At 38.9% G+C, this 27224-nt stretch overlaps 1 protein-coding gene across 4 annotated transcripts in view; it reads left to right on the top strand.

The window, feature by feature from the left end:
• The window catches only part of rgs3a (regulator of G protein signaling 3a), a 148228-nt gene that overhangs the window by 62203 nt on the left and 58801 nt on the right, over window positions 1-27224 (top strand). For all 4 annotated transcript variants that reach the window (XM_051413180.1, XM_051413183.1, XM_051413181.1 and 1 more), the window contains 3 exons: window positions 2151-2262; window positions 6285-6328; window positions 24609-24743. In XM_051413180.1, the coding sequence (XP_051269140.1) occupies window positions 2151-2262; window positions 6285-6328; window positions 24609-24743 (291 nt within the window). The remainder of the gene's footprint in view (window positions 1-2150; window positions 2263-6284; window positions 6329-24608; window positions 24744-27224) is intronic.

Here is a 27224-nt window from a genome sequence, read left to right as displayed (position 1 = left end):
TAATATCTGACCACAAATAATAAGCAGAAGAAATCTGATTTAGTCTAGAGTGACATATGAATACTTAATAAATAAGACTAAATGTGAAAGATTAATAACATTTAGCATAACAAGTTTAATATTTTTTTCTAAACATTGAGTAATTATGCAAGTAATTAAAGTAGTTTAAACTCATAAAGCCTGCTAATCATACTTCATACAACAGTCATATAGCATGCATTGGTGCTTTTATGAGCCTGCTAGCTGCTATCTGCTATATATATATATATATATATATATATATATATATATATATATATATATATAAATATCAGTCATTAATTAAAGTAAATAAAGAAGGCTTTTGTTAAAGTAAAGAATATAACACAATATTGGGTACAGGAGGATACACAGATTAGATGACTGGAAGGTTACGGAGACATTATGACGCTGAAGTATGTCTCAATTAGACAAATTATTGCTTGTATGACTCACGGCAATAAGCTTATTTTAGGATGGAAATAAAATTGCTGTTGAATTCCTTAAAGAAAGAGAATCACTGAGAGAAAGTGTGTGTGTGAATTAAAACACAAACCCCTTAAGGAACCTTCTGTGCACATTTGAATAGTGTGTATTTGTGTGTGTATGCATGTAAAACTATCTGCTGCTTGCCTCTCATGTGCTTTGTCCTTGTTCTTTACTTTAACTTACATCCTCTTCCACCCACTCAAAACCTATTGCACACACACACACACACACACACACACACACACACACACACACACACACACACACACACACACACACACCTCTCTCTCTCTCTCTCTCTCTCTCTCTCTCTCTCTCTCTCTCTCTAACCACATACTGGCTAAAATACCCTCTCTGCTATCTTACCCTTCAGAGGAAGCCACCAAAGTGAAAGCATTGTCTTCCAACAGTGCCCATCTACATGAATTACACTGTATGCGTGTTATGTTGCATGAAAGCACAAACTTGCATTAGCAACTTTCATGCACACATCGAAGCTCTTTTTTTTCCTTCTTAGAAATCATCTACTTCTTTCTCTACATTCTTCCTTTCTTCATTTTCATTTTTAATGCTTCACAGGCATGAGTTTGCTCACTTGCTCTGCAGAAGCATAACGACAGTCATGGGCCATCATGCTATCTTGCAAAACTCTTGGTCAAATCTCCAAAGTAACAATGTCAAGTGTGTGTGCGATGACTTTGTTTATATAAAAGGTTTAAGCTGCAGTACTGCTTCTTCCACACACACGGACAACAATTAAAGTTAAGGTATTATATAACAGCCAGTTGATGTAACATAATAAACTGTAAGCCTTAAACTATTGTCAGACCTTGTTGAGGTGCTGCTGCATGTAAACTTTGTGTGTGCTATAACTGAGTGAAAAGCAGCTTTGTCCCAAAGAATTACAGTATAATGGACTGGATATGCTGTTACACAGTAATGTAATGTAATATTGTTAAAAAGCCATAAACTGCCTTGAGCAATTAAGATGGCAGATGTGTAGAATAATAATTTTGTCAGCAGGAACAGACATGCCTGTTAATCTGACCTAATTAGAAACTTATAGTGTTGCAAGAATATGAACATTCATAACCAAGATATAGAATTTCAAGTGAAGCAACAATATTACAAGCACAAGTATAAGCAACTAAAACAAAGGGGAAGTCTAATGAAGTTTCAGTAAAAAAATTATACTAGTTTAAATGTATTCATTTATGTTCAGGCAGGTATTAAGTGCATTATTTAATAAGAATAATAGTCGTATGCGTGAAAGAGCAGGGTTAACATTCATCAGGCTAAAAAAAACAAGATGTGGCTAGATGTATATGCTTGGCCGTAATTATGTAAGTGTGAACTGCTAAGACACGATGTGGGGGGAAGGCTTGTATAGGGGTGAGACTTCTTGAGTGTTAGGTGATGTTTGTGTATCTCACTAGACTGCAGAAATGTGTTTGTGAGATGTGAACGCTTCAAGGTGTAAAGTCCTGGTGAGATCATGTGACGCTGAAGTATGAAATCAAATTTTTCTACCTTCTTTTTTTTCTTTAAACCTCACTACATGCTTTTTTTAAAAAAAAGAAACTTACTGTTCCACTATTTTTTTTAAACTCTCCTTCTCCATCTCTGCCCCTCCCATCTTGTAGGTGACAGTGTTTGTCTACAGTGACCTGATGCTGGTGACTAGGGAAGATGAGCCGGGCAGGTGTAACGTCCTTCAGAGTCCCTTGTTCCTCCGACAGCTGAGGCTCCAGGATGGTAAGTGCTAACACAGCTGTCACCAAACCAAAAACTAAACATGTATTTGCCAAACTGGGGGGACAAGTGTAAGATTCATCATTTGCTTTTGTTCTGTAATCAAAAGGTCACATACTAAATTAAAAGAATTCTTAGTCTGCGTCTAAGGAACCATAATTCTGAGAATTCAGAGATGTTGAGCTTGAGTCTTAATCATCAATACGTGCAGTGTGTTTGTCATTCAGCACGACAGAGATACATCTAAAAGTCAAAAAAGAACAATACATTCACTAAAACTGTTCCTATCTGTATGTTACCACGTCAACCACGTTTGACCTTTTACAGTTTAACACAGAATAAAAAAGGACATTCAACAATTAAACACACACATTGCATAACCAGAAATAAACACACAGTACTATGATTACAGTGGTATTTTCAGTTGAGCTTAACCACAGGATATTTAGGGGAAGGCTGCCCAAGTTCCTGTTGCTTTGTCTTTTTATTTCACCTCGGTCTAAACAACCATCTCCTCAAGCAGTATGGAGAGAATAGTCTGGCCTGCAGTGCTGCACTGAGCCCAGGCAAGTCAAATAAATAGGGCTCACTGTAAATATCTGTGTTTGGAGTAGTGGGCGGAGACAGGGGCAACATTTGGAGTCATGCTTGGGACAGGGCAAAGGGAGAGAGGGCACACTCAAACACATAATGCTGACAATTGATAAGTGCATTGGTAAGAAACAGTAATAACCGACTCTCTCCTCTAGCTTACTGTCTTATTGGGTGTCAGGTCAGTTGAGTGTTATGTTATAGGATATAAACTAGTTAACAAGTGCCATAAATATCCAAGAATGTGTGGTGCACGAGTGTCAAAAGCTGAGTGGATATAAATTGGATTTAACACCAGGGTGGTGTCGGGATTATGGGATTGATTTAGGATAACAGGTGTGGAAAAGGATGTTTTTTAAAGGAGATGGTCTGTTTCCAGAGTAATGACTTTATTGTCAGCGCAGTTTTCATAGTTGAGCGTAGGGGGAGACAACTGTGGCTCTGAGATCACTGATTGGAAGTTAAGGTATTTACTCAGTACAAATGAATTGTGCTTTAAGTGATTTAGCCTGACCCTCAATGGATAAAGCCCCCTATAGGTGTCAGTGTAGCCTCACATAGCCACACAGCTGTTCATACCATTGCAGCAGATAAATGTGCCAGGACATCATCATTCTGCACATAACTCACTGGTGTTTTTCTGCTAAATATTGTGCTGGGCTTAGTTTTAGTAACATTTTAGTCTTTTTCTATATTATATATAGAATATGGGAGTGCTGACCTGCCTGTTTTCATGGTTTGTTGTCTTGATGCTTCTTGTTTAATTTTCAATAAGAATTTTTGGAGCAATTTTGGATGGCAGAGCTGTTTTTCAAATCAGTAGCATTCAACGTGTGATCACCCATTTTATTGTTTATTTTTATTTGTTGATGAAAATCAAATGATCTCTTGTTAAAGTTCCTGTCATCATAGGTTATTTTATATTTCTTGGTCTTTGTTGTGGACAAAAGGTTGTTAATAAATACTTTTCCAATTTCCAATACTTCTGGAAATGTTATTATATGGAACATTTTCCGCCTGGCTTAGTCTATACTGACAGTTCCAATTTCGTCAAAGTAATGCGTTATTAGTATAGAGCTTGTAAACATACAGTATCTGCTAAGTCAGACTGGTACCATTTTGCCTAAATAGAACCAACAGATATGTCAAATACTGAACAGGGGTATTCATTGCAGATATACAACAGGAATGTAAAAAACAAAACATTCACTTTGCAGCTAAGGTTGACACAGTGAAGACCTGTGTTGAGAAAAAGCATTTCTTCATTGAAAATACAGCACCGTGCTACAGGATGGCCTCAGCTGCTCTGCCCTCCCCACAGACATCACTGGTCTCCTCTAGGCCACTTCTGACCTCCACCCTTCACCCAAACAATTGGACATCACCAGGGAGGGGACTCAGTAGGGTTTGTGTGTCTGTGTGTGTTTCATGAGAGGACACACACACATGCACAGATCTCCACCCTGCTGCCTGTCATTGTTATTTCGCTTCGGCAGCGTCACTCAGGAAAGAGGCGCCGGGGGATTGTGTTTGTTTCAGCAAGGGTGTGTTTGACGTGTGTGTGTGTGTGTGTGTGTGTGTGTGTGTGTGATGACACAGTACAAGTTCAATACAGGGGCTTTCCTGTGTTCCCGTCACCCCGATACTAGGCTGAGGAGCGTGGGAAACATTGAGAGGGGTATTAAACACACATATAGCCAAAATGACCATGTGTCAATCCAAACATTATCACTATACTAAACAAAGCAAGAGGACTAAGATAACTCTTACTCCATTGCTACAGGAGAATGACTTCACTTAAAACTGTAATGCAAAATGTTAAATTAGGGCGAGACCAGTCAATTAACTACACTTAATTTTTTTCTTACTTTTTTGGTATTGTCGTTCAGGGCACAGGAAGTGAATTTTAGTTTACATCCAATGACTGAACTATATATTTGACGCACCAGTATATCAGTGCTATCAGGTAAAACCACTTACTGTACATTTGAGACTACAGCTTTTCAAACCATATATCAAATATTTTAAAATCGTGGAAAAGGACTAGATCATTTTTTCAACCTGTAGAGAGCAGCGCCAGTGTTTAATTTAAACTAAAAACGTGGACATTGTAAAATAAGTGAGTTACCAGGTTTACACCGGACTTCATCAACAAGCAATTCATACAGTCTACTATGCTGTACAGGTTTAAAAGATATCCAACAGTGACCTCTGCTGTTGGTTAGAAGAAGGTATCTTTTGGTAAAATTCAGCGCTCTCTATTCCTGCATCACACACTGACCACTCCTCCTGTAAGGCGACGTAGGTCTCTGTTGAACACTGTGGACTGCCTTAGTTTACAGACCTAATGGAGATGTTCACATAATACAGCAACAGGGACCAGTTAGTAGTGGGAGGCTGCTGTCAATATTCAGTGTGAGGAGGAAGAGGTTGGATTCATACAGAGACAAGGCTAGTGAAGCTTACAGGCTCAATATGCTGGACAAGAAGGTGCTGACTCTGCTGTGAGACTGATCCTGCAGAGTCTGGATTTGGTAATTGAAGGAAGGATGAGGGTCATTAGTTAAAGATCCCCTCTAGACATAAAGACATATTATATAAATGACTCTGTTGGAATTTATTTATTCAAATGCATTTGTGTTATTTTTGATAGAAATAGTTTGTACAATGTGTTGTATAACCAGTAACCAGAAATCCAAAAAATGTCCAAACGGCTGAGGTCATAGAGGAGTGGGATATGCAAGACTGTTTAAATATGGAGGGAGCAGCACAAGTTTTCAGACTGTGTCTCCTTGAAGGCATTCACAGTGTTGCAATCGGTAGTTCACATGAAAAGTGACACAAATTTATGTGAGGAATGAAAAAAAGAGGAGTAGAGACAGAAGTTCAAAACCTGGAGGGGAGGGTAGTTTCTGAGCCTGTCTGACCATCAGGCGAGCACGTCTGATGAAGCATGCAGGCAGCTTAACCCGACTGTAGCACTATACCCAGCTGGGATTGGTCAGACAACCCCAACAGACTCTCACGCCATGGCAGAGGCACTCCTCAGTGTGACATCAGAAAGGACTGACAGTCAGCTTGTGTGTGGTTCTAACTTGAAATAAAATAGTAAACATTACCACAACATATGTGGATTGTGTGGGTGTATGTTTGAGTGTGTGTGTGTTTGGGGTGGGGTCACTCAATTAAAACTATTTATCCTGACTCCAGGCCCACAGGCTTGTCTCACAAAGCACTACTTTAAGTGAATTATGGGGTGGATGTCTATGAGGCTGACTGGAAGTAAAAGCCCTTCATCAATAAAAGTAATATGGGTTTTTTTGCTTCATGTACAAGAAAGAAGGAAGCAAGTGAGGAAAAATGGTTGCGTGGTAGGAAAAAAGATGACACCAAGAAAGAATTAAGATTAATCTTTTGTCTCTTTGTCTTTTTAGATTACGCAGAAGAACTGAGGTTCTACTTGATTCACATGACCGAGGTAAGAGAAACGATTGTGTCTGTTTGAAAGTAAAAGAGGGAGAGGAAGAGGGAAAAGGAGGATCTAATGTGAGCAGCCTATTTTGTCTGTGAGCCGGAGGGGCAATTGACTCCGGTGGAAATCACATTACAGGGAAGACATAAGGATTAGCAGAAAGCTCTAATGAAAATGTCTTTTCTCTGTGTGTTTTTCTTAGATCTGACTCTATCTCAGACCTGTCTCTGTTGCACACACAGCATGCTTTGTTTTGGATATTTCTTACTATATTCCAACAGGAACTACAACTCAAACACACACTGTAAAGATTTTTGACTTACTTGGTGACCTAGTTGCACCATCGAGCTGTTTTTGGTCTTACAGCAGTTGTTTGGTGGTTAATTTGAGTTATTTTTGGGCTGAAAAGTAAAAAATGTAAAGGAATATAGTTGCTACATGTTCACACAAGTAAGAAACTTAACTATGTGGCTCAGGGATAGTACTGTAGTATTCAGTATAAAATGTAATTGTGTTCAAATATGATGCATCTATGTATTTACTCTGTGATTTGTTTTGTTGCTCAGACAATCATCCTTTCTTCTATCCGCTGTAACAACTCTTGAGCTGTCATTTTAGGATGAAAAGGAAAAGGCATAATTATTAATATTTTATTGCTGTGTTCACCAATTATTCAACACTGGGTAACTGAAGTGGCACTATAAAGGCAAACATTTTCCATTGTTCCAACAGTATGAAAAATATATCCACATATATTCACAACAGAATTCTAGTGGTATGAAAACATTATTATAGGCAATTTCACATACAGCAAAAAGGAAACTATATATTGTTCCCTTAAAAATGTCAAAACCACTAAAACATGAACTCTACAAAGATGTGGTATGAAATGTAAAATACACATTAACTTTGTGAATAACTGCTGGTGCACAATTAAGAAACTCAAACCAGTTGCAGTCAAACCTGGCAGGAGGAGGCTGGAGACAGAAAGCATAAAGACAAGCAGCTGGGAAGCAGACAGAAACAAGGAGAATGTGATAGTTATCTGACAGATAGGATTTGATGGTTTCGAAGCCTATTTGGCTGTTTTCCAGTCTATAAATTTTATTTTGTCCTGGCAGCTCTGCTGTAGTTAATGAGCATGTTTGCAGGTGGCGTCTCCCCATCTCCCAAACTGCCCCTCCCTTTCCACTGCTGCTCCCCGTGCCCATTTGATTGGATTTTTTTTTTTAAACTCGGGAAGTGTGCAGAGGGGGAATGAAGCTGCAGGTTTCATCACCCTTTTAATGTTGCCATGCATGATGTTTTCATCCCGTCTTCTCATCTCTTTCTTCCACCTGCTCACGTCTTCTCCTTCCTCATCTCTGATCACACCTCTCAAGATGTTGTTTGTATCCAACTGTAACAACTGCTGCACTCTCACTGGTGATTTTATACCCCAATCTTATTATGTTAATGTGTGAAAGACATCTAAAAAGCAGACACAATTTTCAGCTTAAATGCGCGCTGAAAGCGAAAAGCTACTCAAATTGCTAACATTAGCATGGTGAAATATTAGCCATGCAGATCCGTGGTTTGTGCACTAACAAGGATGTGTAGCTGGGTGGCACCATGGTGAAGGGTAGGGTTAGGGTTCAGAAGCATTTTGTCAAGCCGAAAATCCAGTATTGATCCCACTTATAGAATCTAAATGCTTTTGAATCTCCACCAAATATATGTTGGGCAAGAAGGCTTAAACACAACCGTTTTAAGTGGCAGCCTGATGAATATTTACAACCTCAAAATAAGATGAGGAACATGAAATACTGATTAAATGTATTCACTTTTATACCCTTTTATCACAAGCTGCTTGCTTCATATTTTTTAATGTTAATAAGCAACCGTTTATATATAATGGTACTTTGCTTTTGATGATGTTTGTTATTTTAAACAAAAAAAGCTAAAATAAGAAGCTTCCAGCTAAATGTTGGGAAGACCGAAAATGGAACACAACCCTAGTGAATGTGCTGGGTGGATCTTGAAACAGGGTAATTACAGAAAAGCTCCAATAGTCTGATCTAAAGAATCTGAACTTCCTTCTTAAAAAGATAGGTTCTCATGCGAACAATAAAACATTTTTTGGTCCCTGCAGTAATTCATTTTGTCCAAAGTGGCAGTGATAAGAGCCCTTCCTAATGCTATTCCAGTGTGAAACGTGGGGGACAAAACTGCCCCACTGCCATTTTTTATGCAACAATGGATCCCAAAATGTCGTTACTGTGCCTTCCCTGGGATAAAGCAAACAAAACTGTCCAGGGAACATTTGTAACTTTGGAAAAAACCCACTACTAACTTGCTTGCTGAAGCCACATGTTAACTTCAATACTTTTTATGCAGTATAAGGACTGTGTAAAAATTCTGATGGGGGACAAAATGATTTTGTCTTTCATTGGAGTCAGTCTATAGGATGGAATCAATAACAGTGACCAATGCCTTTTTCAATGTACATATGGGCATGTGGTTATGATAGCCGGAAAAAATGTAAACCCTTCAAATATTTTTACTCTACAAAGGACCACAGGGAGGGAAAAAAATCTCTTTAGGATTAAGTGGCACAGAGAATAGCTAATGAAGCAAAGTTATGACCATCAAGATACATATCTCGTGAATCTATGGAACATGGGTAATCTGTTTCTTGCCCGAACAAATGGCGAAAGACATCTCTTTGGGATCTTTTGGAAACCAATTTGATGAAACTGGCGCTTTGCGTCACTCCTTACTTAAACTGTAGATGCAATGCGAAATGCGCAAAACCCTATCTGGAGGCAGTGTTTGGTTCGTCCCTTCTGGGCTACTGTAGAAACATGGCAGACTCCATGGAAGGCAACCCGCAGAGGCTGTAGATAGAAACGGCTCATTCCAAGGTAACAAAAACATAATGATTCCTATAGTCAGGTGATTATACACTTAGGAAAACGTACCTATGAATAATTTATTGCATTTCTGCCAATAGATCCTCCTAAATGTTACACACTAGACCTTTAAAATGTGAGCTGAAGAGAATAGATAGCTGAAAGGGCTATTTTTCCTTTTTTGTTTCATCCATCCAGCCACTGTGACTTGTCTGCAATTTGTTGCGGCTGCAAATGTCTGCTCATATGGATTAGGTTTTCACTGTATAAAACCCAACCCCTCCTGCCGCAGACACACAAACACACACGCACATATTGTCACACTATTTTTTGCTTTGAAATGTGCTGCATAACCTCATTAGCAGCTTATGAATCTTTTAAAGGGCCTTTTTTTCACAAATTCCAGACAGAATGAGAGGGCCCTGATATCTGTCCTACAGGCTGGAAAAGAGGAAGGAAAAGGCTCCAATATTATTCAGTCTATCCAATTAGGCAACATATATAAATAGAAACTCTTACGTAAGACAGCATGGGAGAGAAAGAGAGAGAGTTTCAGTGGGTTAAAGGCGGATTTTAGATTTTATACAACACATTAAAAAGGTCTGCTAGAATGGTTTCGGTTGTGCAAAAGCTTTTAATATGTTATCATATTTTCTTTCTGCAAAGTTTTACTGTTTCTTACTCAATTGTTTAGATCGTACAATTATTATTTTTGTTTTCTCTGGGATGCTCTTTGTTTCTTGTCACTTAAAAGATGTCATATAAATGCCATATACTAAAAAAATACATCTTACATTTTCTGATCACACTCATATAGGGATACGATTTAAGATTGAACTTTATTAATCCTCTAAATTCTTTTTCAGTGATCTTTTTCGGATCACTGGCAGTTCAACACCTTAGGCTTGAAAAGACAATTGATTCTTTAGCAAAACAGTCAGCTAGGGCTGCCTTGTAGGGAGGCTCCCAAAATACCAAACTAATGCAGTACATATGACAGAAGACAGACAGCAAAGAGATGGTGTGTGTGTGCGCTTGTATCCAGTTAAAATTGACTTGGCTCCTCTCTCTCCTCTGTCAGACTCATTCCTCCATCCGTGCTGTCAGATGCCCCCACACAATCACACACACACACACACACACACACACACACACACACAGACACACACACACACACACACACACACACACACACACACACACACACACACACACACACACACACACACACATTTACACAAAATGTGCAATCATCTATTATAGTTGATACACCTGTCAGCACTTCATTTCATACCTCAGGGAGCCAACAGTAGCCACAATGAAACACTGCATTCAGTTTGCTCATACAGTAGCTCTTATCTTTCACAGGTACTGCAAGTATGTGACGTTTTACAAGTGCTATATGTAGGAACGTAAACATATATCGCGAGACAGTTAAACCGCAATACAAATACGTGAAAATTCAAACCGAGATGATGAAAAATGAATTGTGATATCAATCAATTGCACAGTTTATACCCTCCTTCAGAAATAATAAAGGTTTCTATCATTTGATGAAGAAAATAAAAGAGTAGTTTCTAAATTTCAGTCTGAGAAGTAAAAGAAATCAGTTTAAGTAAAAATTGGTCTTCAATCTCATTTTGTTAAAGAAATTCTGAGATAATCGTTACGTGAGTTGAGTGTGTCGTTGCACCCCTAGTTATATGTCTTGTTTTATATGCATGTTTAGTTGTGTGTAGACCCAAGAAAAAAATAGCTATCTATAATGGGGATCCAAGAATAAAGAATAAAGAGATAATGTAAAAAAAAAGCTCTTTAAGATCTTCTTTTCTCTTTGTAATTCAGGCTGAAAGTTAGCATGAGCAGCTGCTAATCTACTGTGGTGCTCATTTATCTTTAAGTGATGATGACAGACTCTTTACAAAGTGATTGACCTTCTGCTCTTGCGGGTAGGGCACACTGGTGTGTGAAGTGAAACACGTGAGGTGGATGGAGAGAGGGATGAAAGAGAAGGAGCTAGGAAAAGATATCAAAAGAGACTGGTAGAGAACGTCTTGAATCACTAGACTAAGCTCTGCTCATTAGAGAAGATGAAGACATTTTTGAAGTGTTTCAGTGACCCTGACCCCCGCTTGCTGTTGTTGTTGTGTGTGTGTGTGTGTGTGTGTGTGTGTGTGTGTGTGTGTGTGTGTGTGTGTGTGTGTGTGTGTTTGTGTTTACTTAAATGGGAGATGTGTGTTATGTGATAGATTCTAATTGAATTGCTCTTTCTGACCTTTCTGTACAAAGTTCACACACATAAACACACACACACACACACACACGCACGCACGCACGCACGCACGCACGCACGCACGCACACACACACACACACACACACACACACACACACACACACACACACACAAAGAAAGAAGGAGATTTCGGATGCCATCTCATTGCTCACTGCATGTTTTTAGTTAAACATTGCTTTTTTCTGGGAGACTTCTATCCCTTTCCTGCCTTGTCACCACCATAACTACATTTACATACACGTATAATGAAAGTTGAACGAACCAGTGTGATGAGGAACAATGTTTTTGCTTATTTTTTATTGAATATTTTATTTTAGAGGTGATTCCATACCAGTTTATCTTTGGTTTGATTGCTTGCTGCTTTTTCTGTGTGTTGTATCTGTGTCACAGAATATGCCAGACATGCCTAAAAGTACACAACAATACACTATGTTGATATTAAATCTATACTACTTCACATGCAATGTTTTACTAAATGCAAAAAAAGAAGAAAAAGCTAGCAAACCCACCCACAAACACACAAACAAAAAAACATGTAAATAAATACATTAACACATGCACAAATACAGACATAAACATAAAATTGGAAATTTGCAATGATTAATTGATTCACACAACAGACCTCCCCGCTAGTTCTCCTCACCATAGGGAAGCATTATATCTTCTACACCAATAAATGTAAAGACAATATTAGTCTCTAAAATCACGCTCATCAACCTGTGTTTACCGTTCATTTCGAAGGAGACGTCCATCTTTGCAGTAGTCTCACAGTGATTTTTCTCTAGTTACCTAAAAGCACTTTCATTCTACAGAAGTAAGAAAAGCCCTCCTCGTTTCTCCTGAAGTTGTATTACAATTTCACTCCTCTCCTCCATCTCACAGTGTCACAGTCCGCTCTCCTCCTTTTGTCTACTCCTGCCCTTCTCCTCCATCACTGGAGGTCATCCTATTTTAGCACTTGCTTAAAACGGAACTGATCTAACCCAGATTTAAGGAAAGTCAAGTGTGTGTCGTGTGTGTGTGTAAGTGTGTCAGTGACGCAGGGAGAGAGGAGGCAAGAAAGCGTTATGTAGGTAAATGAAAAACACAGACCGCAAGGAGAGACACTACGAGATTATTGAGCAGTGGAGTGCATCAGGGTCATCACAGAGTCATCATGGGCAACTTGGCGGACCGGGTCGGGCCTAAGAAAAGGTTCGTGAGGGAGGCAAGCTCTCTTCAGAAGCACCTGCTGTCTGATTCTGGAGATGTAAGTGCTACTGACTGATGGTCCTGCTCAGGGTACATCAATAGGTTTAGAGATGGAGATGTGTGTTCTCACTGTGTAGCTCAACTGCATGAAATAAGAATAAGAATAGAAATCATAGTGCATTTTTTTGTAAGAGCAGTAGTTGTAGTTTGATAGAAAAACACTCTGTAAGCATGGAAAAAGTAAATTATTAAAAAGAAGATGGCTTTATGGCTGTTTAATCCTATTCTTTCTGCTGTCTTTTGAGTGAGTTATATACATAATGTATGAAGTAGGAGAACTTGTTCAGCTCTATGTCATACTTAATAAATTTAGAGGTTATATGTGATTACAGTAAGTGTTTGCGTAGGCTCAACAGCTATATGACTTTGAGGGTTGTGTGACTTTGTAGTGGGCTATGTGGCACTGAGGTGACCATTATGACAGCTACATTATACCTTATTTTATACTGTGCTGTCCCCGGTGTTATACCATAAACTTGCTGTATAAATGATTCTGGTAATGGTTGCTGTTGTGTGTGAAGCTACCACGAGTGAAAGCTCAGAATTCCATTGAGTGCATGGCTGCTTATTCACCACTATTTCCTCTACAGTGTAGCCATTAGTATCAAACTGGCACAACGCAGTCGTAACTAATTACCATGAAATCATGAATAATCTCCACTTACAGCAGTAACATGACTGAAGCAACTTACCTCATCTTAACGTATTCGGCATACGTTTACTTTGCCTATCAGATTTGTACTTTTTCATTGGTCAGTTGTTACAAACAATTTCTCTCTCGAGCCATGCATGGGAATCATATTTCACATGGAGTTTGCAGTTATTGGTTTTGAAATATTAATTATGTTTTGTACACTCTGCAGCTGCATAGATAATGTGGTGATTGAGCAGAGATAAGACTCACCAAATGCAGAGACATAATGCCAAACTAGGTGAAATCACAGTGTGATGGCTTGCGTGTAGGGCGTGGAACAGCAAGGGAGCTCTGATCAGACTAACAAAGCACAGTGTTGTGCATACAAATATTTTTTTTTCTGGAAGAGGTCTGTTCCATAAAAGGTCAGAGCATTCTTGGTTTATTATGCATAGGGTGACGTTCACATGACGTTTGTGGACACAGTAAATAATAGCGCAATTTTGATTTGATTACTTAAAGTGAAGACTCATTGCTGATGCTTTTTCCAGGACTAAGAAGACATTTACACAAATCTATAAGGATGTATATCTATAGGGGATTGTTTGTTATATGGGTATGCATTTACAGAACAATGTGTCTTTTTATGTATCTCTGTATGCACTTATTTATCTGTGCCTTCAGGCACATCATTGACTGCATGACATACAGGCTGTCACTTGCAGTCTGAAGGCAGGGTGTGAATGATATGCACCCAGGGGCTCTTGTCAGCAAAATACCTACTTTATGGCAGCCATCCATAACATGGCCAGGGCAGGACCATCTCAGGGCTCTGATTGAACTGAGATGTACCCTTCTTTCCAGTTAAGCCACAACTTAAAGTGTATTTTACTTTTTGTATGATTTAATATGCCAGCACAGATTGGCAGGACTGCAGTGACAGTGGCAATTCATCTAAATATAATCACTTAGCGATATGATGGCACTGAGATCTACGACCACCAACAATTTACCCAGCAACATTGATTTCAGTGATGAAAGTATTCTCCTGTGCTGTACTAAACTGTGGTTTATATCTCTGGTCTATCAGTTGCAGAGCAAATGATAATCAGGATCTGAACTGTTTATTGACAGTTATGGGAGTAAGTAATTTCCAAATTATTATTTCATCACCATAGGTATGTATGTAGGAACTATTTAACAATGATTTAAGGTTTTATAAAAGGTTAACATTCACCTAAATTCTTAGGATGATCACTGACGTATTTATCTTACATAACCCCCAAATACCAAAGTCACCAATTGAAAGTTATAAAAAACACTATGAGCATTGACCTGAAGCTCTAAGTAGTGCATTCATGCTTATGCAATAAAAGCACAATGGATACAATCATGTGAAAAGGCAAAAAAAAAAGCCAAATGATCAATGAACTCTGTGACCGAGTAATGATCATGCCGAAAGAGAACACGCAAAAATTCTTTTGCTATAAAAAGAGGCAGAAACCTTTCACAAACAGTACATGACTTCCTTTTGCCCTGTCATGTGCTTATCTTTCTCCCCGGTGGCTATAGGAAGGGCCTCGGGCCAAGGATTCCAGTTTACATGCTCTTTTCATGGCTGCTTTGCAAACCACAGAAGAGCTCTAAGCTAGAAACCAGAGAAACAAACTACAAATAGATGAAAGACTGTGGGAAAGCCACCGAGTTGAGAGGAAATTACTTTTTATGCTTTCCTTTCTTGTGGAACATAAAATATACATTTGTGTTTGTGTGGTGCATTTTGCGGATTGGTAGTTGCTCCATTAGGGGTTACTTTTGAGACCACATATAATATAAAGCATGAAGCCAGAACCTTTACCTTGGAGCCTTGGAGCGTTACAGGGACTAGGTCAGTTTCTTTCTTTTTTTTTTTTTTTTACATGTTTTGAATTAGATTGCTCTATATTTTACAGCTGTTGTTGTAGGGTCTACCCCTAGTGTAGAGAAACACACTCATACCCAGTCATTGCCTGATTTTATAGACTCCCAAGTTCAGGAATGAATTTTTCAGCCACCCAGTACAGTCATGAGACAGTCATGCATGGGAACATGACTCCATTACCTTACCCTGACCTCACCAGACTTTCTGATGTAGTCTGGTCTAGTGTCTTGCTTTCATAAAAGGAAATAACTGAAATGTAAATTGCTGTAGAGAAAGAACAAGACTAAGAGACTACATGTTAGCAGCTTTATGTGGCTGTTCTCAGACATAGCGGTGCGTTGAACTAAATGTGAAGATCAGCATGCTAACATGCTTACAGCGACCATGCTAACGTGCTGATGTTAATAAAAAAGTTAGTAAAAAAGTATTGGACAAATGAAAAATCAGAGGATTGCCCAAGTTATAATTCATCCTGAGGGGTCTAGGAATTTATAAAGTAGTTGTCCAGACATCCGATGAAAAACCACAAATGTGAAACTCTAGAGGTGCTAGAGGAAAAGTCAGAGGATCACCAAAATCAGTAGGATTCATCCTCTGGGAACCATGAATGTCTGTGAAAATCCATCTAATACATGTTGAGATATTTCACTGTATAAGTGAAACCTTACACCTAATGGTGGCACTACAGGAAAAGTCCGGGGATCACCAAAGTCATTAGGGAAGGATATTATAGGATAGGTTTGGGCACCATAGATACAGCCAATTCATAGTTTTCACATGACGTCACACCCTTAGTGGTAAAAAAAACTTTAATTACCGCTGCCTGCCAGCTAACTTAACTAACGGTTGTGATTTTTGACAAGAGACCAAGTTTGTTTAGCCAAAATGCTGGATAGTTATTGTGTGATCGGATGCACTAATCAACAAGGAGACACGCCTGAGTTGTGCTTCTACAGAACACCATCTGTAAAGGAAAACTCAAAGAGGAGGAGATTGTGGATTTGTGCTAGCCGTGCCTCCATCCTTGGGGAGGGTAAACAATAGCAACCGAGTACACTTACAAGCAATGTATTTACTTGATAATTAAATAGTCAGGAATGAATCAAGAAAATAAAAAGCCTGCATCACAGCTGTTCCTTAATTAATTTTTTCCACAGTAAAGTATAAAATAACAAACCCTCCGTAATCTTTTTGGCCTTGTCGCTGCCTGGAGAAGGTTTCTGGTGCTTCAGTGCAGCCTGAGTTACCTGAATGAACTGTATTCTGTTGAGTGTTTTCTACATCTTTTGTGTGCATTACATGAATTAATTACTACTAACAGCTGCACTGTGCATGAAAGCTTTGTGAGTGAAAACAGCTGTGTGACAGCTGACGTAAAACAAAAGATCGGATGGGGTCAATAAAACTCAATATAACTTATACCCTTCAGTTAAAAATGCCTTGATCAGCGCTGACACTAATCTTAGAGACAGAATCGAAACAATCCTTAGTCTATACTTTTGAATGCATTCATTCGGAGATTGAAATACTGTGGTGGGTGCTATATATAGATCTTCTTTTGAGTGTCCAGTTGGGTTGCCATATTGGACCAGGGCTCCGTACCAGTCACGTGATTGAAAACTTTGTACAGCTGTTTAGACATTTCGCTCAAAAACAAAAATGTCAACCTTATAGTGATGCTAGGGAAAAAAATCTGGTGATCACTACAATCTGTAGACTTCATCTACTGGGACCACAAATGTTTGTGCAAAATGTGATGGAAATCCATCAATAGATGTTTCTGTCTGGACCAATTTGGTGGACCAACCATCCCCAGACTATAAAGTGAGGAGGAGGAAATCAAAAAGACCACAAAAATGAAGAGATGATTCAGAAAATAACAGGGAAAGAGCGCATGAGTGGCTTCCCCATCCAGTGACAGTGAGGATATACTATACAAAGAGTCAGCTTGCTGCTTAAGCATCATTAGCTCTTGTTTACATGTCACTTAATTGGAAGCCATAAACCCATTAAATGCTAACGTTACAAAGCCTCAATGCTTAGAAGTGAAACCCAATAGCAGAGAAGATGAAGGTTGCGTCTAAAGGTTTTAGACATACAAGTAATGGCTGTACTAGCATGCTCTTGATTAAGTAGGACTATGAGATAATAGGATGATGACGTGCAGGTAGTTTTATCTGTAACTAACTCAACTGTGACGGTCACAATACCATGTTCAGCACCAGTGTGTAGGCTGTGACTAATAGGGTATGACGCTGCTTAGTCTTACGGCGCAGGGGGACTTGCTATGGAACAGACCCTTTGATCTCTGAGGAGAATGGCCGGATATGATATGAGCACTTACTTTACATTTTATGTTTCACCATTCCTGCTACTGTGTCTGGCAAGTATCTGAAAAGCTATTTTAGAGAATTCTAATATTACAAAACAAAACATACACTACAGTATTATCACTATCACTGTCATAATGCTCTAATAGCAAGTGCAGTTGGTGGCATTATGTCTTCATTTAGACTTATTTTACTGCCTTATAGAGATTACCATTGTCACATTGAGGATATGTGTTCTCATTTTAGTGTGGTGATCTTCAGTGGCGTGCACATTACACTGAGCAGATTCCACTCCCTTCTGTGTGTTTGTCATTGGCTCACTCTCTTGCTATGTATCTTTTTAATGTTTGTTTACAATCTATTTTTAAAAGTGAGCCATATCTGCCTCCACTGTGTACACTGAAAAACAGTCCCATGTGTACCTGAATAAACTTCAGACAGAGTCCATCCCAAAAGCAGAATTTATTTTTGTATCTACTGTGGGTGCAAATAAGCTGAGACTGAGATGGAGTTGGGATAAGGCCTTGGGTGATCTGGAAGATCTGGGACTGGAGGGTCAGTCGGGCTACTAGCACTTTTCTTCATCTCTGGTTGTTGGGCAGCATTTGGGAACAAAAAATGCAATCACTCCAAGCAAATTGTGATTACTTACAAAATGAGGATTTGTAAAAACTAAATCTATCTAACTAAATCTGTCAGATATCTTGATCCCTATGTAAAATATGTGTGCAGATGAGAGAATCAGATGCAGAGAAAGACTCAATACACAAGGTACAGTTCAAACGGCAAAGTCTTTCCTGGAAAGCCAAGCAGTCAAACACAGGTACATCGGTCCATAACAAGCAAACAAATCTTGGTAGGGAATAGGCAAAAATCCAGAGAACAAAGCTAACTCAGAAACCATGGAGACTGACACAAGGAATAAGGCTGGAAAGCAATGAACACACAAGGAGGGGAAAAGCAAGGGACAGGTGAGTAATAGGGAGCAGGTGTGGGTAATCAAGCCAGTAGGAGACATGCAAGGGCAGGAACTGAAATGATAAGACATGTTATTTTAAAATAAAACAGAAAAAGGATTAATGGGATTTTACACCCCATCAGGTTTGAATGTGACCCAAAAAAAGATGTATTCCATATTAAAGCAGTAGTTTGACATTTTGGAAATATGCCTATTCACTCTCTTGCTGAAAGTTAAAAGATTAGAGAAGATTGATTCTTATCTGTACGCTAAATATGAAGCTAGAACCAGCAGCCAATTAGCTTAGCATAAAGACTGGAAGCATTAAAACATTCTTAAAAATCTTAAAAAATTTTTTTTAAATCTTCCCAGTACCTCTGAGGCTTGTTTATTAACATGTTATAAAATGTTTGTTTAATCCATAAAAAAAAAAGGGCCAAGCTGTATTTTAGGCTTATAGGCCTGGAATGTTTCTTGGGTGGGAGCAGTGACTTCCTGGAGTCTCTGTTGCTTGGCAGCCTCATGATGATGACGAGACTTCAGGAAGTACCCTTAATGTCAAACAATGGCATGTGACTGCTTCAAATCTTTATGCTAAGCTAGGCTAATCAGCTTCTAGCTCATTCATGTTATCTGTCTACTCTTCTCAAAGCGTCAAAACTGTTCCTTTAAACATGCAAAATATATGTGATCTTCGCCACATGAGAGCAAAAGCATTAGAATTAGGCCGTCATTACCAGGCAGTGTGAAATAAAGTATACCTAAATGTGTGCCCTATCCCATAGTATTACTTACATTAGCTGTCACTGAAACCATGCTAACCTGTGCTGAAGCAGCTTAGGTGAGCTGTGTTGACAGCAGTCCAGTGACACACTGAAAACTCATCTGCCAGATGGCTCAGGGGGAGGGCTTCAACCAGGGAGCACTTTAATCAATCTGATTAAGGGGAAATGCTGCCTGTATTTTTAGCCACTCCATGGCAGACCAGTGGCCATTCATTGAATTTTGTTTCATTAGCTCTCATGTTTATCTCTTGGATGCTTGGATTTCTAAACAGGGGTGAACTAAAGTAAGGTGTAAGGGAACCATAAGCTATTTTAGCTATCTTTGGGTAATTCTTGTATGAATAATAGTCACTCTATAATTTAAATAATAAGAGCTTCATTTATGACCTGACTCTGTTACTGAAATTGAAAAATTTAAATTTGTCTTGGAAAAGGGTAACATATTGTTCATAGTGCTGCAGCCTCGGTCACTGACCGGATGCTGTTTAATGCCAAGGAGCAACATGACCTTAACATTAAAATCCCCAAAGACCTGCTTTCACAGAGTCAGGGAGATTCCAGTAAACTTTCTTAAAACCCATATCAGTCCAAATGTTGAAGACGATTTGGACCCAACATGAATATAACATTATTTTATTCAGTTGAATTGTGATTTTACTAGTATTTTTGTTTTAACCCTAAAAGGGAAACAAACATTGTGCATGCATCACAAAAGTGAAGTAGCACTTAAATCTGTTTCAAACTAAGAGACGGCTGTTATGTGAAATAGATTGCAGGGACAACATTATAGAAAGCTCCAGCTGGCTCCAGACAATTCCTGCCTAAAACATGTGGTCTGTGATCAGCTGTCAACAGTTTACTCATTTGCTGGCATGACTGATTATTTCAACTGATGTAATGCAATGATGTGCAAGTCACTGTCAGGAAAACTATCCCAGATAGATGCAATAAAGCACAGTTAATCAGCATAGGACAAAAACTGTAATAACGGTAAACAAAAGGTAAAATAAATCATCATTAGTTGTCCCCAAGCAGAGCATAGTTCATTTTAAAGATATGATGCCAAAGGAAATGCACTACTGTGTATGATATATTAGTCATATTTATACTGAATTCTATTTTATTCTACGGCTGTCAACATCTGTTATTTCCCCCTCTTTTCTCTTTATCCAAGACAAAATGTGCATAATGTCAGTTAGTGGTTTACAGTATAGTTTGCATTGCCTCATATTTGCACACCAAGACTGTGTAAACATACACTCTTCCTCTGTTTGACAGATTAGGATGTAAGCCCTCATGCAGCTCTGAGACCTGTGCCACGTTATGACTCACAGAGCAGAGAGTCCCAGCTGGTTGCCATTTGATCATGATGTGTTGTAAATATGTCGCTACAGTAAGACAGTATAGTGAGAGTTTAAACTGGTACTGTGTACAGATTTTAAAGCTGGGGGAGTGTGTCTGTGGATGCAGGTGCATGCATGCCTCTGGGATCCTGAAATGCTCCATCGCAGATGTGTTTTCTCTAATGTGGGACAGTGGGGAGTTGCCTGGAAAAACCAGGCCATATGAGGCAATGTTCACTGAAAAGCCTTTGCATTATTTTTTACAGTATTAGTCATCCCAAATTATCATTAACTTAGGCTCGACGGACATGGAAGACAGACAAACCTCTTTCAGACATGAGTACATCACAAAATTGGCAAATGTCTGTGTGTTTGTGTCTATTGGGAGGTGATGGGTGGCATGTGTATTGCACTTTTGGCATTACCAGGTGTCATTAGCATCACATAGCTGAAGGTCAGTTGGCTTGGGGTGTGACCATGTGTCATTTTCGAGGAATTCAGACTGCACACTGTTCCATCTTAATTTGGTACGTGCATAAGAAGTATCGCTTTGCTGTCTCTAGGCAACCATGAAATCAAATGATGTCAATTAGTCAGCAAGTTAATGCCATTAGCTAAGTAAAGAAGAACTCCTTTAATTTCATTCTTCATACTCCAAGCTTGGACATGCTATCAATTTACATTCTCTGTTGGAGAAACAAGCTAGTCACAAACAGCTACAACGTTTTCCTCCATTTTTCTTGCTTATATAAATAAAAACAAAGAACTTAAATAGTTTTAGCTGTAGGTGTGAGTGTCTACGGCCATGCTGGGGGCCCTGTGAGGCTGCACATTGAGTGGTGCTTTGCGCTAAATGTTAATATTAGCATGCTAACATGCTCACAATGACAAAGCTAACACACTTAAACAGGCAATGTTGCCATAGTCTCATTAGGAACCATGTCATTTTTCAATCCAGTCGATGTTGAGGTATTTCACTGGGTAATTGAAAACTTTGACCTGCAGGTGTGGTGTGAGAGGAAAGGTCAGAGGATCATCAGAGTCATCAGGATTTATCATCTGGGGAACATGAACGTCTGTACTAAACTTTATGGCAATCCATTGAATATTTGTTGAAATATTTCAATTTGGAACAAAGTGGTGGACCGACCAATATCGGCATACATAAAGCCCCCAACCCTCTGTGATCACAGCCTTACATTTCAAGTAATAATCCTCATAAATCCTCAAAGAGTAAACTTTTCAGCAAGCAAATGACAGAGGATTATTTCCAGCTTAATCACCGTGCATTCGCCACTTTACCCACTGGGTAAAGAGTTTTTGCTGACATGTCCTGACCTTTTGAATATCGTGTAATGCTTTATGTGAAAACTTAAAAATAACCTTAAATAGTATTATGAGACTTTCACTGACAGCAACATTATAAAGGTTTTCCCTGGGGGCTAGTTGTTTACATTGAAGTTGGCGTGTGCGTGTGTGTGCATGCGTTCCAAGTATTATGGCCTCTGTTGCACCCTTATAGACTCAAATGATGGATATCAAAGAACATCAACATTGATTTCTGTCCTCTCTGAAAAAGGCCCTATTTCATCATCTCGTGGTGCAATTGGAAACAGTCAGGCTCAATTGCATAAATGATTTTGCTATCTAACCTGCTTTTCTGTCTAGTTTATGTCTCTTTATTTCTCCACTTTCTATCTTTATTTCTCTGTGTCTTACTGTACGTCATTATTTTTCTTTTGTTATGTTGTCTCTGTTCTTTTTTGTTTTGTTTTTTTAGTTCGTGACAAAATATTCTGCTCCCCTTCTCCTTAAAATGTAACACTTTCTGTTAACACACAACTGTGCCTTGTATGCAGTACATTTTATACTACATCAAGGCAAAACAAGTCTTGACATTGCTACCATTAATGCCAGCTTTGAATGCCCTTTTAACCTGCATCAGCATCACTAACAATGACATGGCTTTAACCACTAAACACGTCGTGCCATTAGACCCTACAACAGCAGCATCCCCATCTTCAACGGGACATTGAGGGACATTGAAAGAGACAGCTAGTTCAGGAGATAGTTACACACCAGGTCATGCAAATGCTCATGCAGTCAGGAAACAGGCAAATAAAGTAGCATCATGATTCACCGCTGACCAGGGCAGTGAGCGTCAAGAAAAGCCCCGAGGACTTCAGTCAATCTCTGAAGACTTGCACAAAATGGAAAAATCCTATTTATAGCCTGACTCGTGCACAAAAATGTCAGGACACAAATGTTTTTTTTTTCCTGACACTGCCGGGAGCAGAACAACTGAGGTTGATGGAAGTGATCAAATTGGAAAGAGGGGAAATAAAAAAATGTGTACTTGAGCACAATAGGTTCATTTTATGTTGGTTTTGAATGAGCAAAATAGGGAATAATGGAAACTATTATTCAACTGAATGTGCCGGAGTGTTACAACAACAAAGGTGAATGAGGAGCTGATGTGAGTCTGTATGGCAGGATAGGGATCTGGTAGATGTTACCTTGAGAACCATATGTTTTGTGTTTTAATTTAAAAAGCAATTAGATGATCCGTTAATTTGGTCTATAGCCATGGAGGTCATATCAGAAATATGGTATGAGTGTTGTTGCGGTTGTAAAAGGTATGTAAGGTTGTATGTAAACAGATGTAAACATTGGTGTCACTGGAAAGAGATAGAAAACTTGTGTATTCTACACAGGAGAATATTTTAAAGTCTTAACTTTTTTTTCACACTGTAGCACAGAAACAACTCCAGACTTGAAATGATGCTAACTGGCACAAATGTGTTCATATCCTAGATATCATACTCCCCTTTAGCCTCCTCTTTAAACCTTTTAAGAGGGCTGCTCGGAATCTGTTTCCAAATAAAGATTTGGAGAAATCGACATAAATGAGTTTCATGCACTATATCAAAGATTTTCTTTTTATTATAAGATCTGTCTTTTATCAAAACTGCATTGCTGGAATCAAAGGACCCAAAACACAAATGGAGCCATTAAAGTATTTGAGATTTAATCTGGACATCACTGATCAAACACAGATTCTGGATATCCCGGAGACTCAGCTGAGAAGTATTTGAGTGAAAAGCTATTTTCCCAAGCACTGCCAACTCTAACTTAACCACTGGTTGTCAAATATTTATTCTCATGTATTTCCCAGCAGGGATGTATTGATTTGTACTCTTTTGGGAGTAGCATCTTGCCATTGGTAATCATTTTGTCAGCATATCAGATTCTGCCTAAAGTGGATACTGGCCATCTAATTTCTATCTAATTTCACCAATGCTAGCGTTTTGCTACCCGGAGGGCTGTGCCACTTTACAGTCTGTGGTGTCATGAAAACAAAGTTCAGATGACAACTGAATGTGCAAAAAGAAAAAGTCTGAGATGACACATGCAGACAATGACTGTAGAGTGCTTTATAGGGCTAGTTGTGGATACTGTGTTTATTCCATTCTACTGAACACACACAAACACACAATAGCAAAACACCTTGGATACTGTACTTGTGATGTATTAAGCTCTTTTGTTAGTCATTATCCTATCCTAAAACACTCGCTGCTCTCTCATAAGCACACATAAGAGTAGCTTTAGTCTTAAAGTTTCATTAAAGAGGGCCCCTAAGGCAAGAAAAAAATAATAATGTTTGCCTTTTCATTCATTCTCTTATATTCATACTATTGTAATCTTCTAATTTGCTCTCTTTAGCCAGCTTGAACCCTTTCACTATCCAGTGGTTCAGGAGACACTTCTTCACTTCTCTGACAGTAGATGCCTAATTGCCCGCTGTCTTTTCCTCCACCTCTCTTGCTCCTCTCTCCTCTCTCCCCTCTCTCTCTCCTCTCTCTCTCTCCGTGTCTCTAGAAGTGTGACTGCCTGCTCAGCCTGGAAGCCTATTCAGCAGACCAGAAGCGCCGCGTGTGTCAGTGCCTGAAGGACAACATTGACAAGCAGCTTCAGCTTCAAAGGAGGGAGCCTCACGTTCCGCATTTTGAACAGGTATGGCACACAGACGCACAAACACACACACACACACACTAGTATCATTTGCAATTTCATTTGAGGCCAAAGATGAATCAGTAAACACATGAACACATGGGAATGCATATATTTGTGCATACCCCCATCACAGATACCCCGTGAACTTCACACACTCCCAAGCATTGCACACTCAATCAGTAACATATAACACTTTCCTGCAGCTCACATTACCATCAGTACGATTTTCCACTTAGCTCTAACATTTCTTTGGCTAAGTTTAATGCTGCCTTTTATCTGGCTGGATTTGAATAGTTGCCCTGCTTTGGTTGAGTGTCAACTGAGTGCAATTTAAGTCATGCTTGGTTCTGTTTAGTTATGCAAAAAAAGTTATATTTGCTGGCAAAAGCAGGTTTATGTTACTGCACTTTGTATATTAACTGAACTTTGCCTTGACAAATTTACACTGTGTTGACAGCAGTGGTAAACTGTATTTGTAGTGACATTAACACTAACCAAACTAGTATCCGCGTGCCAGTTTACCTGTAGTGTGGTGACAGCAGTGATACACAAATATTAAGATAAGATAAAAATTGGTTTGTTTGTTTGGTCTTTTCAATGACATGTTTGTATTTATGTTCGGCTTCTATGAGCAGTTACCACTACAGTTTTAATAAACTGACACGTTTACCAGCTGAAACAAGTTGTGAACACTGACATGTTATCACCTTTTTGTTGTGTCTCGTCAAGTTTGTTAAGTTTAGTCATGTTCATGATGATTGTTTTCACCTGCTTTCACCTACACCTGGTATAAATAGTCCTTGTCAAGTGTTCCAGTTCAGCGTTCAGGTTATTTCATGTTTCAATTGAAGTTTGGGTTTTGTTTGCATTTTGATATCCTCCTTGAGAGCGCCTTTTGTTGATAAATAATTTTTTTTTCTTCATCTTTGTGACATACGGCTCACATGTTAGCAATAACAGTTGCTTATTTACACATTCAGCAGATATGGATCAGATATAGAGTTGGTTTTACCTAATATCCACTCTCCTTTAAGCTCTGTTTTTGGTCTCTACCCATTCCCGAGGAAAATGGGTCTTTAGCTGCTAAATGTTCCACTGTGTTCACCAGTTAGTTGCTTACTTTGTCTGTTGTTTGGCGTTGGGTAGATGAGCTTTTATGGTAAAAACAGCTGCCTGCTGTGACTGAAAACAATGCTGTGAAAGTGAACTAAAAATTTACGGGAAATCAAAACAATTAGCTGACAGATGTTATACGCTCCATTGAGCTGAACGAAACCACAGAGATGGGTGATAATTCTCTGTGGGCTTGTCACTACATGTGACCCCTTACACATTACATATAATCATTTGATCCACTGTTAATATTATTTTTTTTATTAGACCTTCTAAGTTCCTTGTTACTATTCACATTTGCAGACCCGTTATCTTTTTGGAAGCACTGAAATGGATCAAATCACACTGAGTTGAATTCAATCATGTGCAGAATGTGAAGTTTTATATCTTTGCAGAAGAAATCAAAAACCATCACAGTTGAATTAAATCATTACACCCCTACTTGTAGTGTAGCACAATGGTGGTGCAGATTTCTGTTAAGGATGCACTGTAACTGATCTTTAAAGTTCTCACTGGGCTTTGACCGCCCTGATTAAGAGTGTGGCTGCTGGGGAGCTGTGAATGAGATTACTGTGGCCCAATTTGGTCATTTCAAGCATTACCCAGGGAAATCTACTCAAAATCTTTTTTCTTTTCTTGTCAGGTCCTCTAATTGCTATTTGTGGACATTTTTGTCAAAGCTGGCTGAGTGAGTGCCAATCTGACAAATCTTTGGACCAAATAGATACATTCATGTCCGCAGGAACAGTATTCAGAGGTTTGAAGGTGTAATATAATCTTGTTTTCAATGTGCATTTAATCGTATAGAGTATTTTTTCTTTTCTTCATTCCTTATATCTTTCATTTTTTATGAATAGCAAAGAGAGCCCATTCACCACATAAATCTAAAAGCAGCCCAACATTTGAGTTTCTTTTCAGTTTAGCTGAAAGGTGATTAAAAGGGGTAAATAGGCTTGTGTGCAGATATCACACCTGTTGTACATTAGGGCTTCATTTCATCAGCACATGAAAGAGAGAAAGAGAGAAGGACAAGCCGACAGTCTTTCATCCCTTTCTCTCTCTGCATGTGTGTGTATTCATGTGTGTCCCTGTGTATGAGTGTGTATTTTTGTCCATATGGTTCATCTGAAAAGATTGAGGATGGGACCTGATTACCCAGAAGTGTAAATGACCCAGAACTTGGCCCGTATTTAAATATTCTCCAATATCTGAACTACTTTAGGGTGAACTTTATGAACTTTGCCCAACATCGCAACAGATAAAACATTTGAACACAGTTTCAAACATAAGATACATAAGCTCACACACGTTTTACTACTACAGTGTATTCCTGCAGGAATGTGCGTGCATATATTGTAACACAAAGGG

This window comes from Dicentrarchus labrax, unplaced genomic scaffold (genome assembly GCF_905237075.1).
Source record: "Dicentrarchus labrax unplaced genomic scaffold, dlabrax2021, whole genome shotgun sequence".
Classification (NCBI taxonomy): Eukaryota; Metazoa; Chordata; class Actinopteri; family Moronidae; genus Dicentrarchus; species Dicentrarchus labrax.
This window is presented reverse-complemented; position numbering and strand designations above follow the sequence as displayed.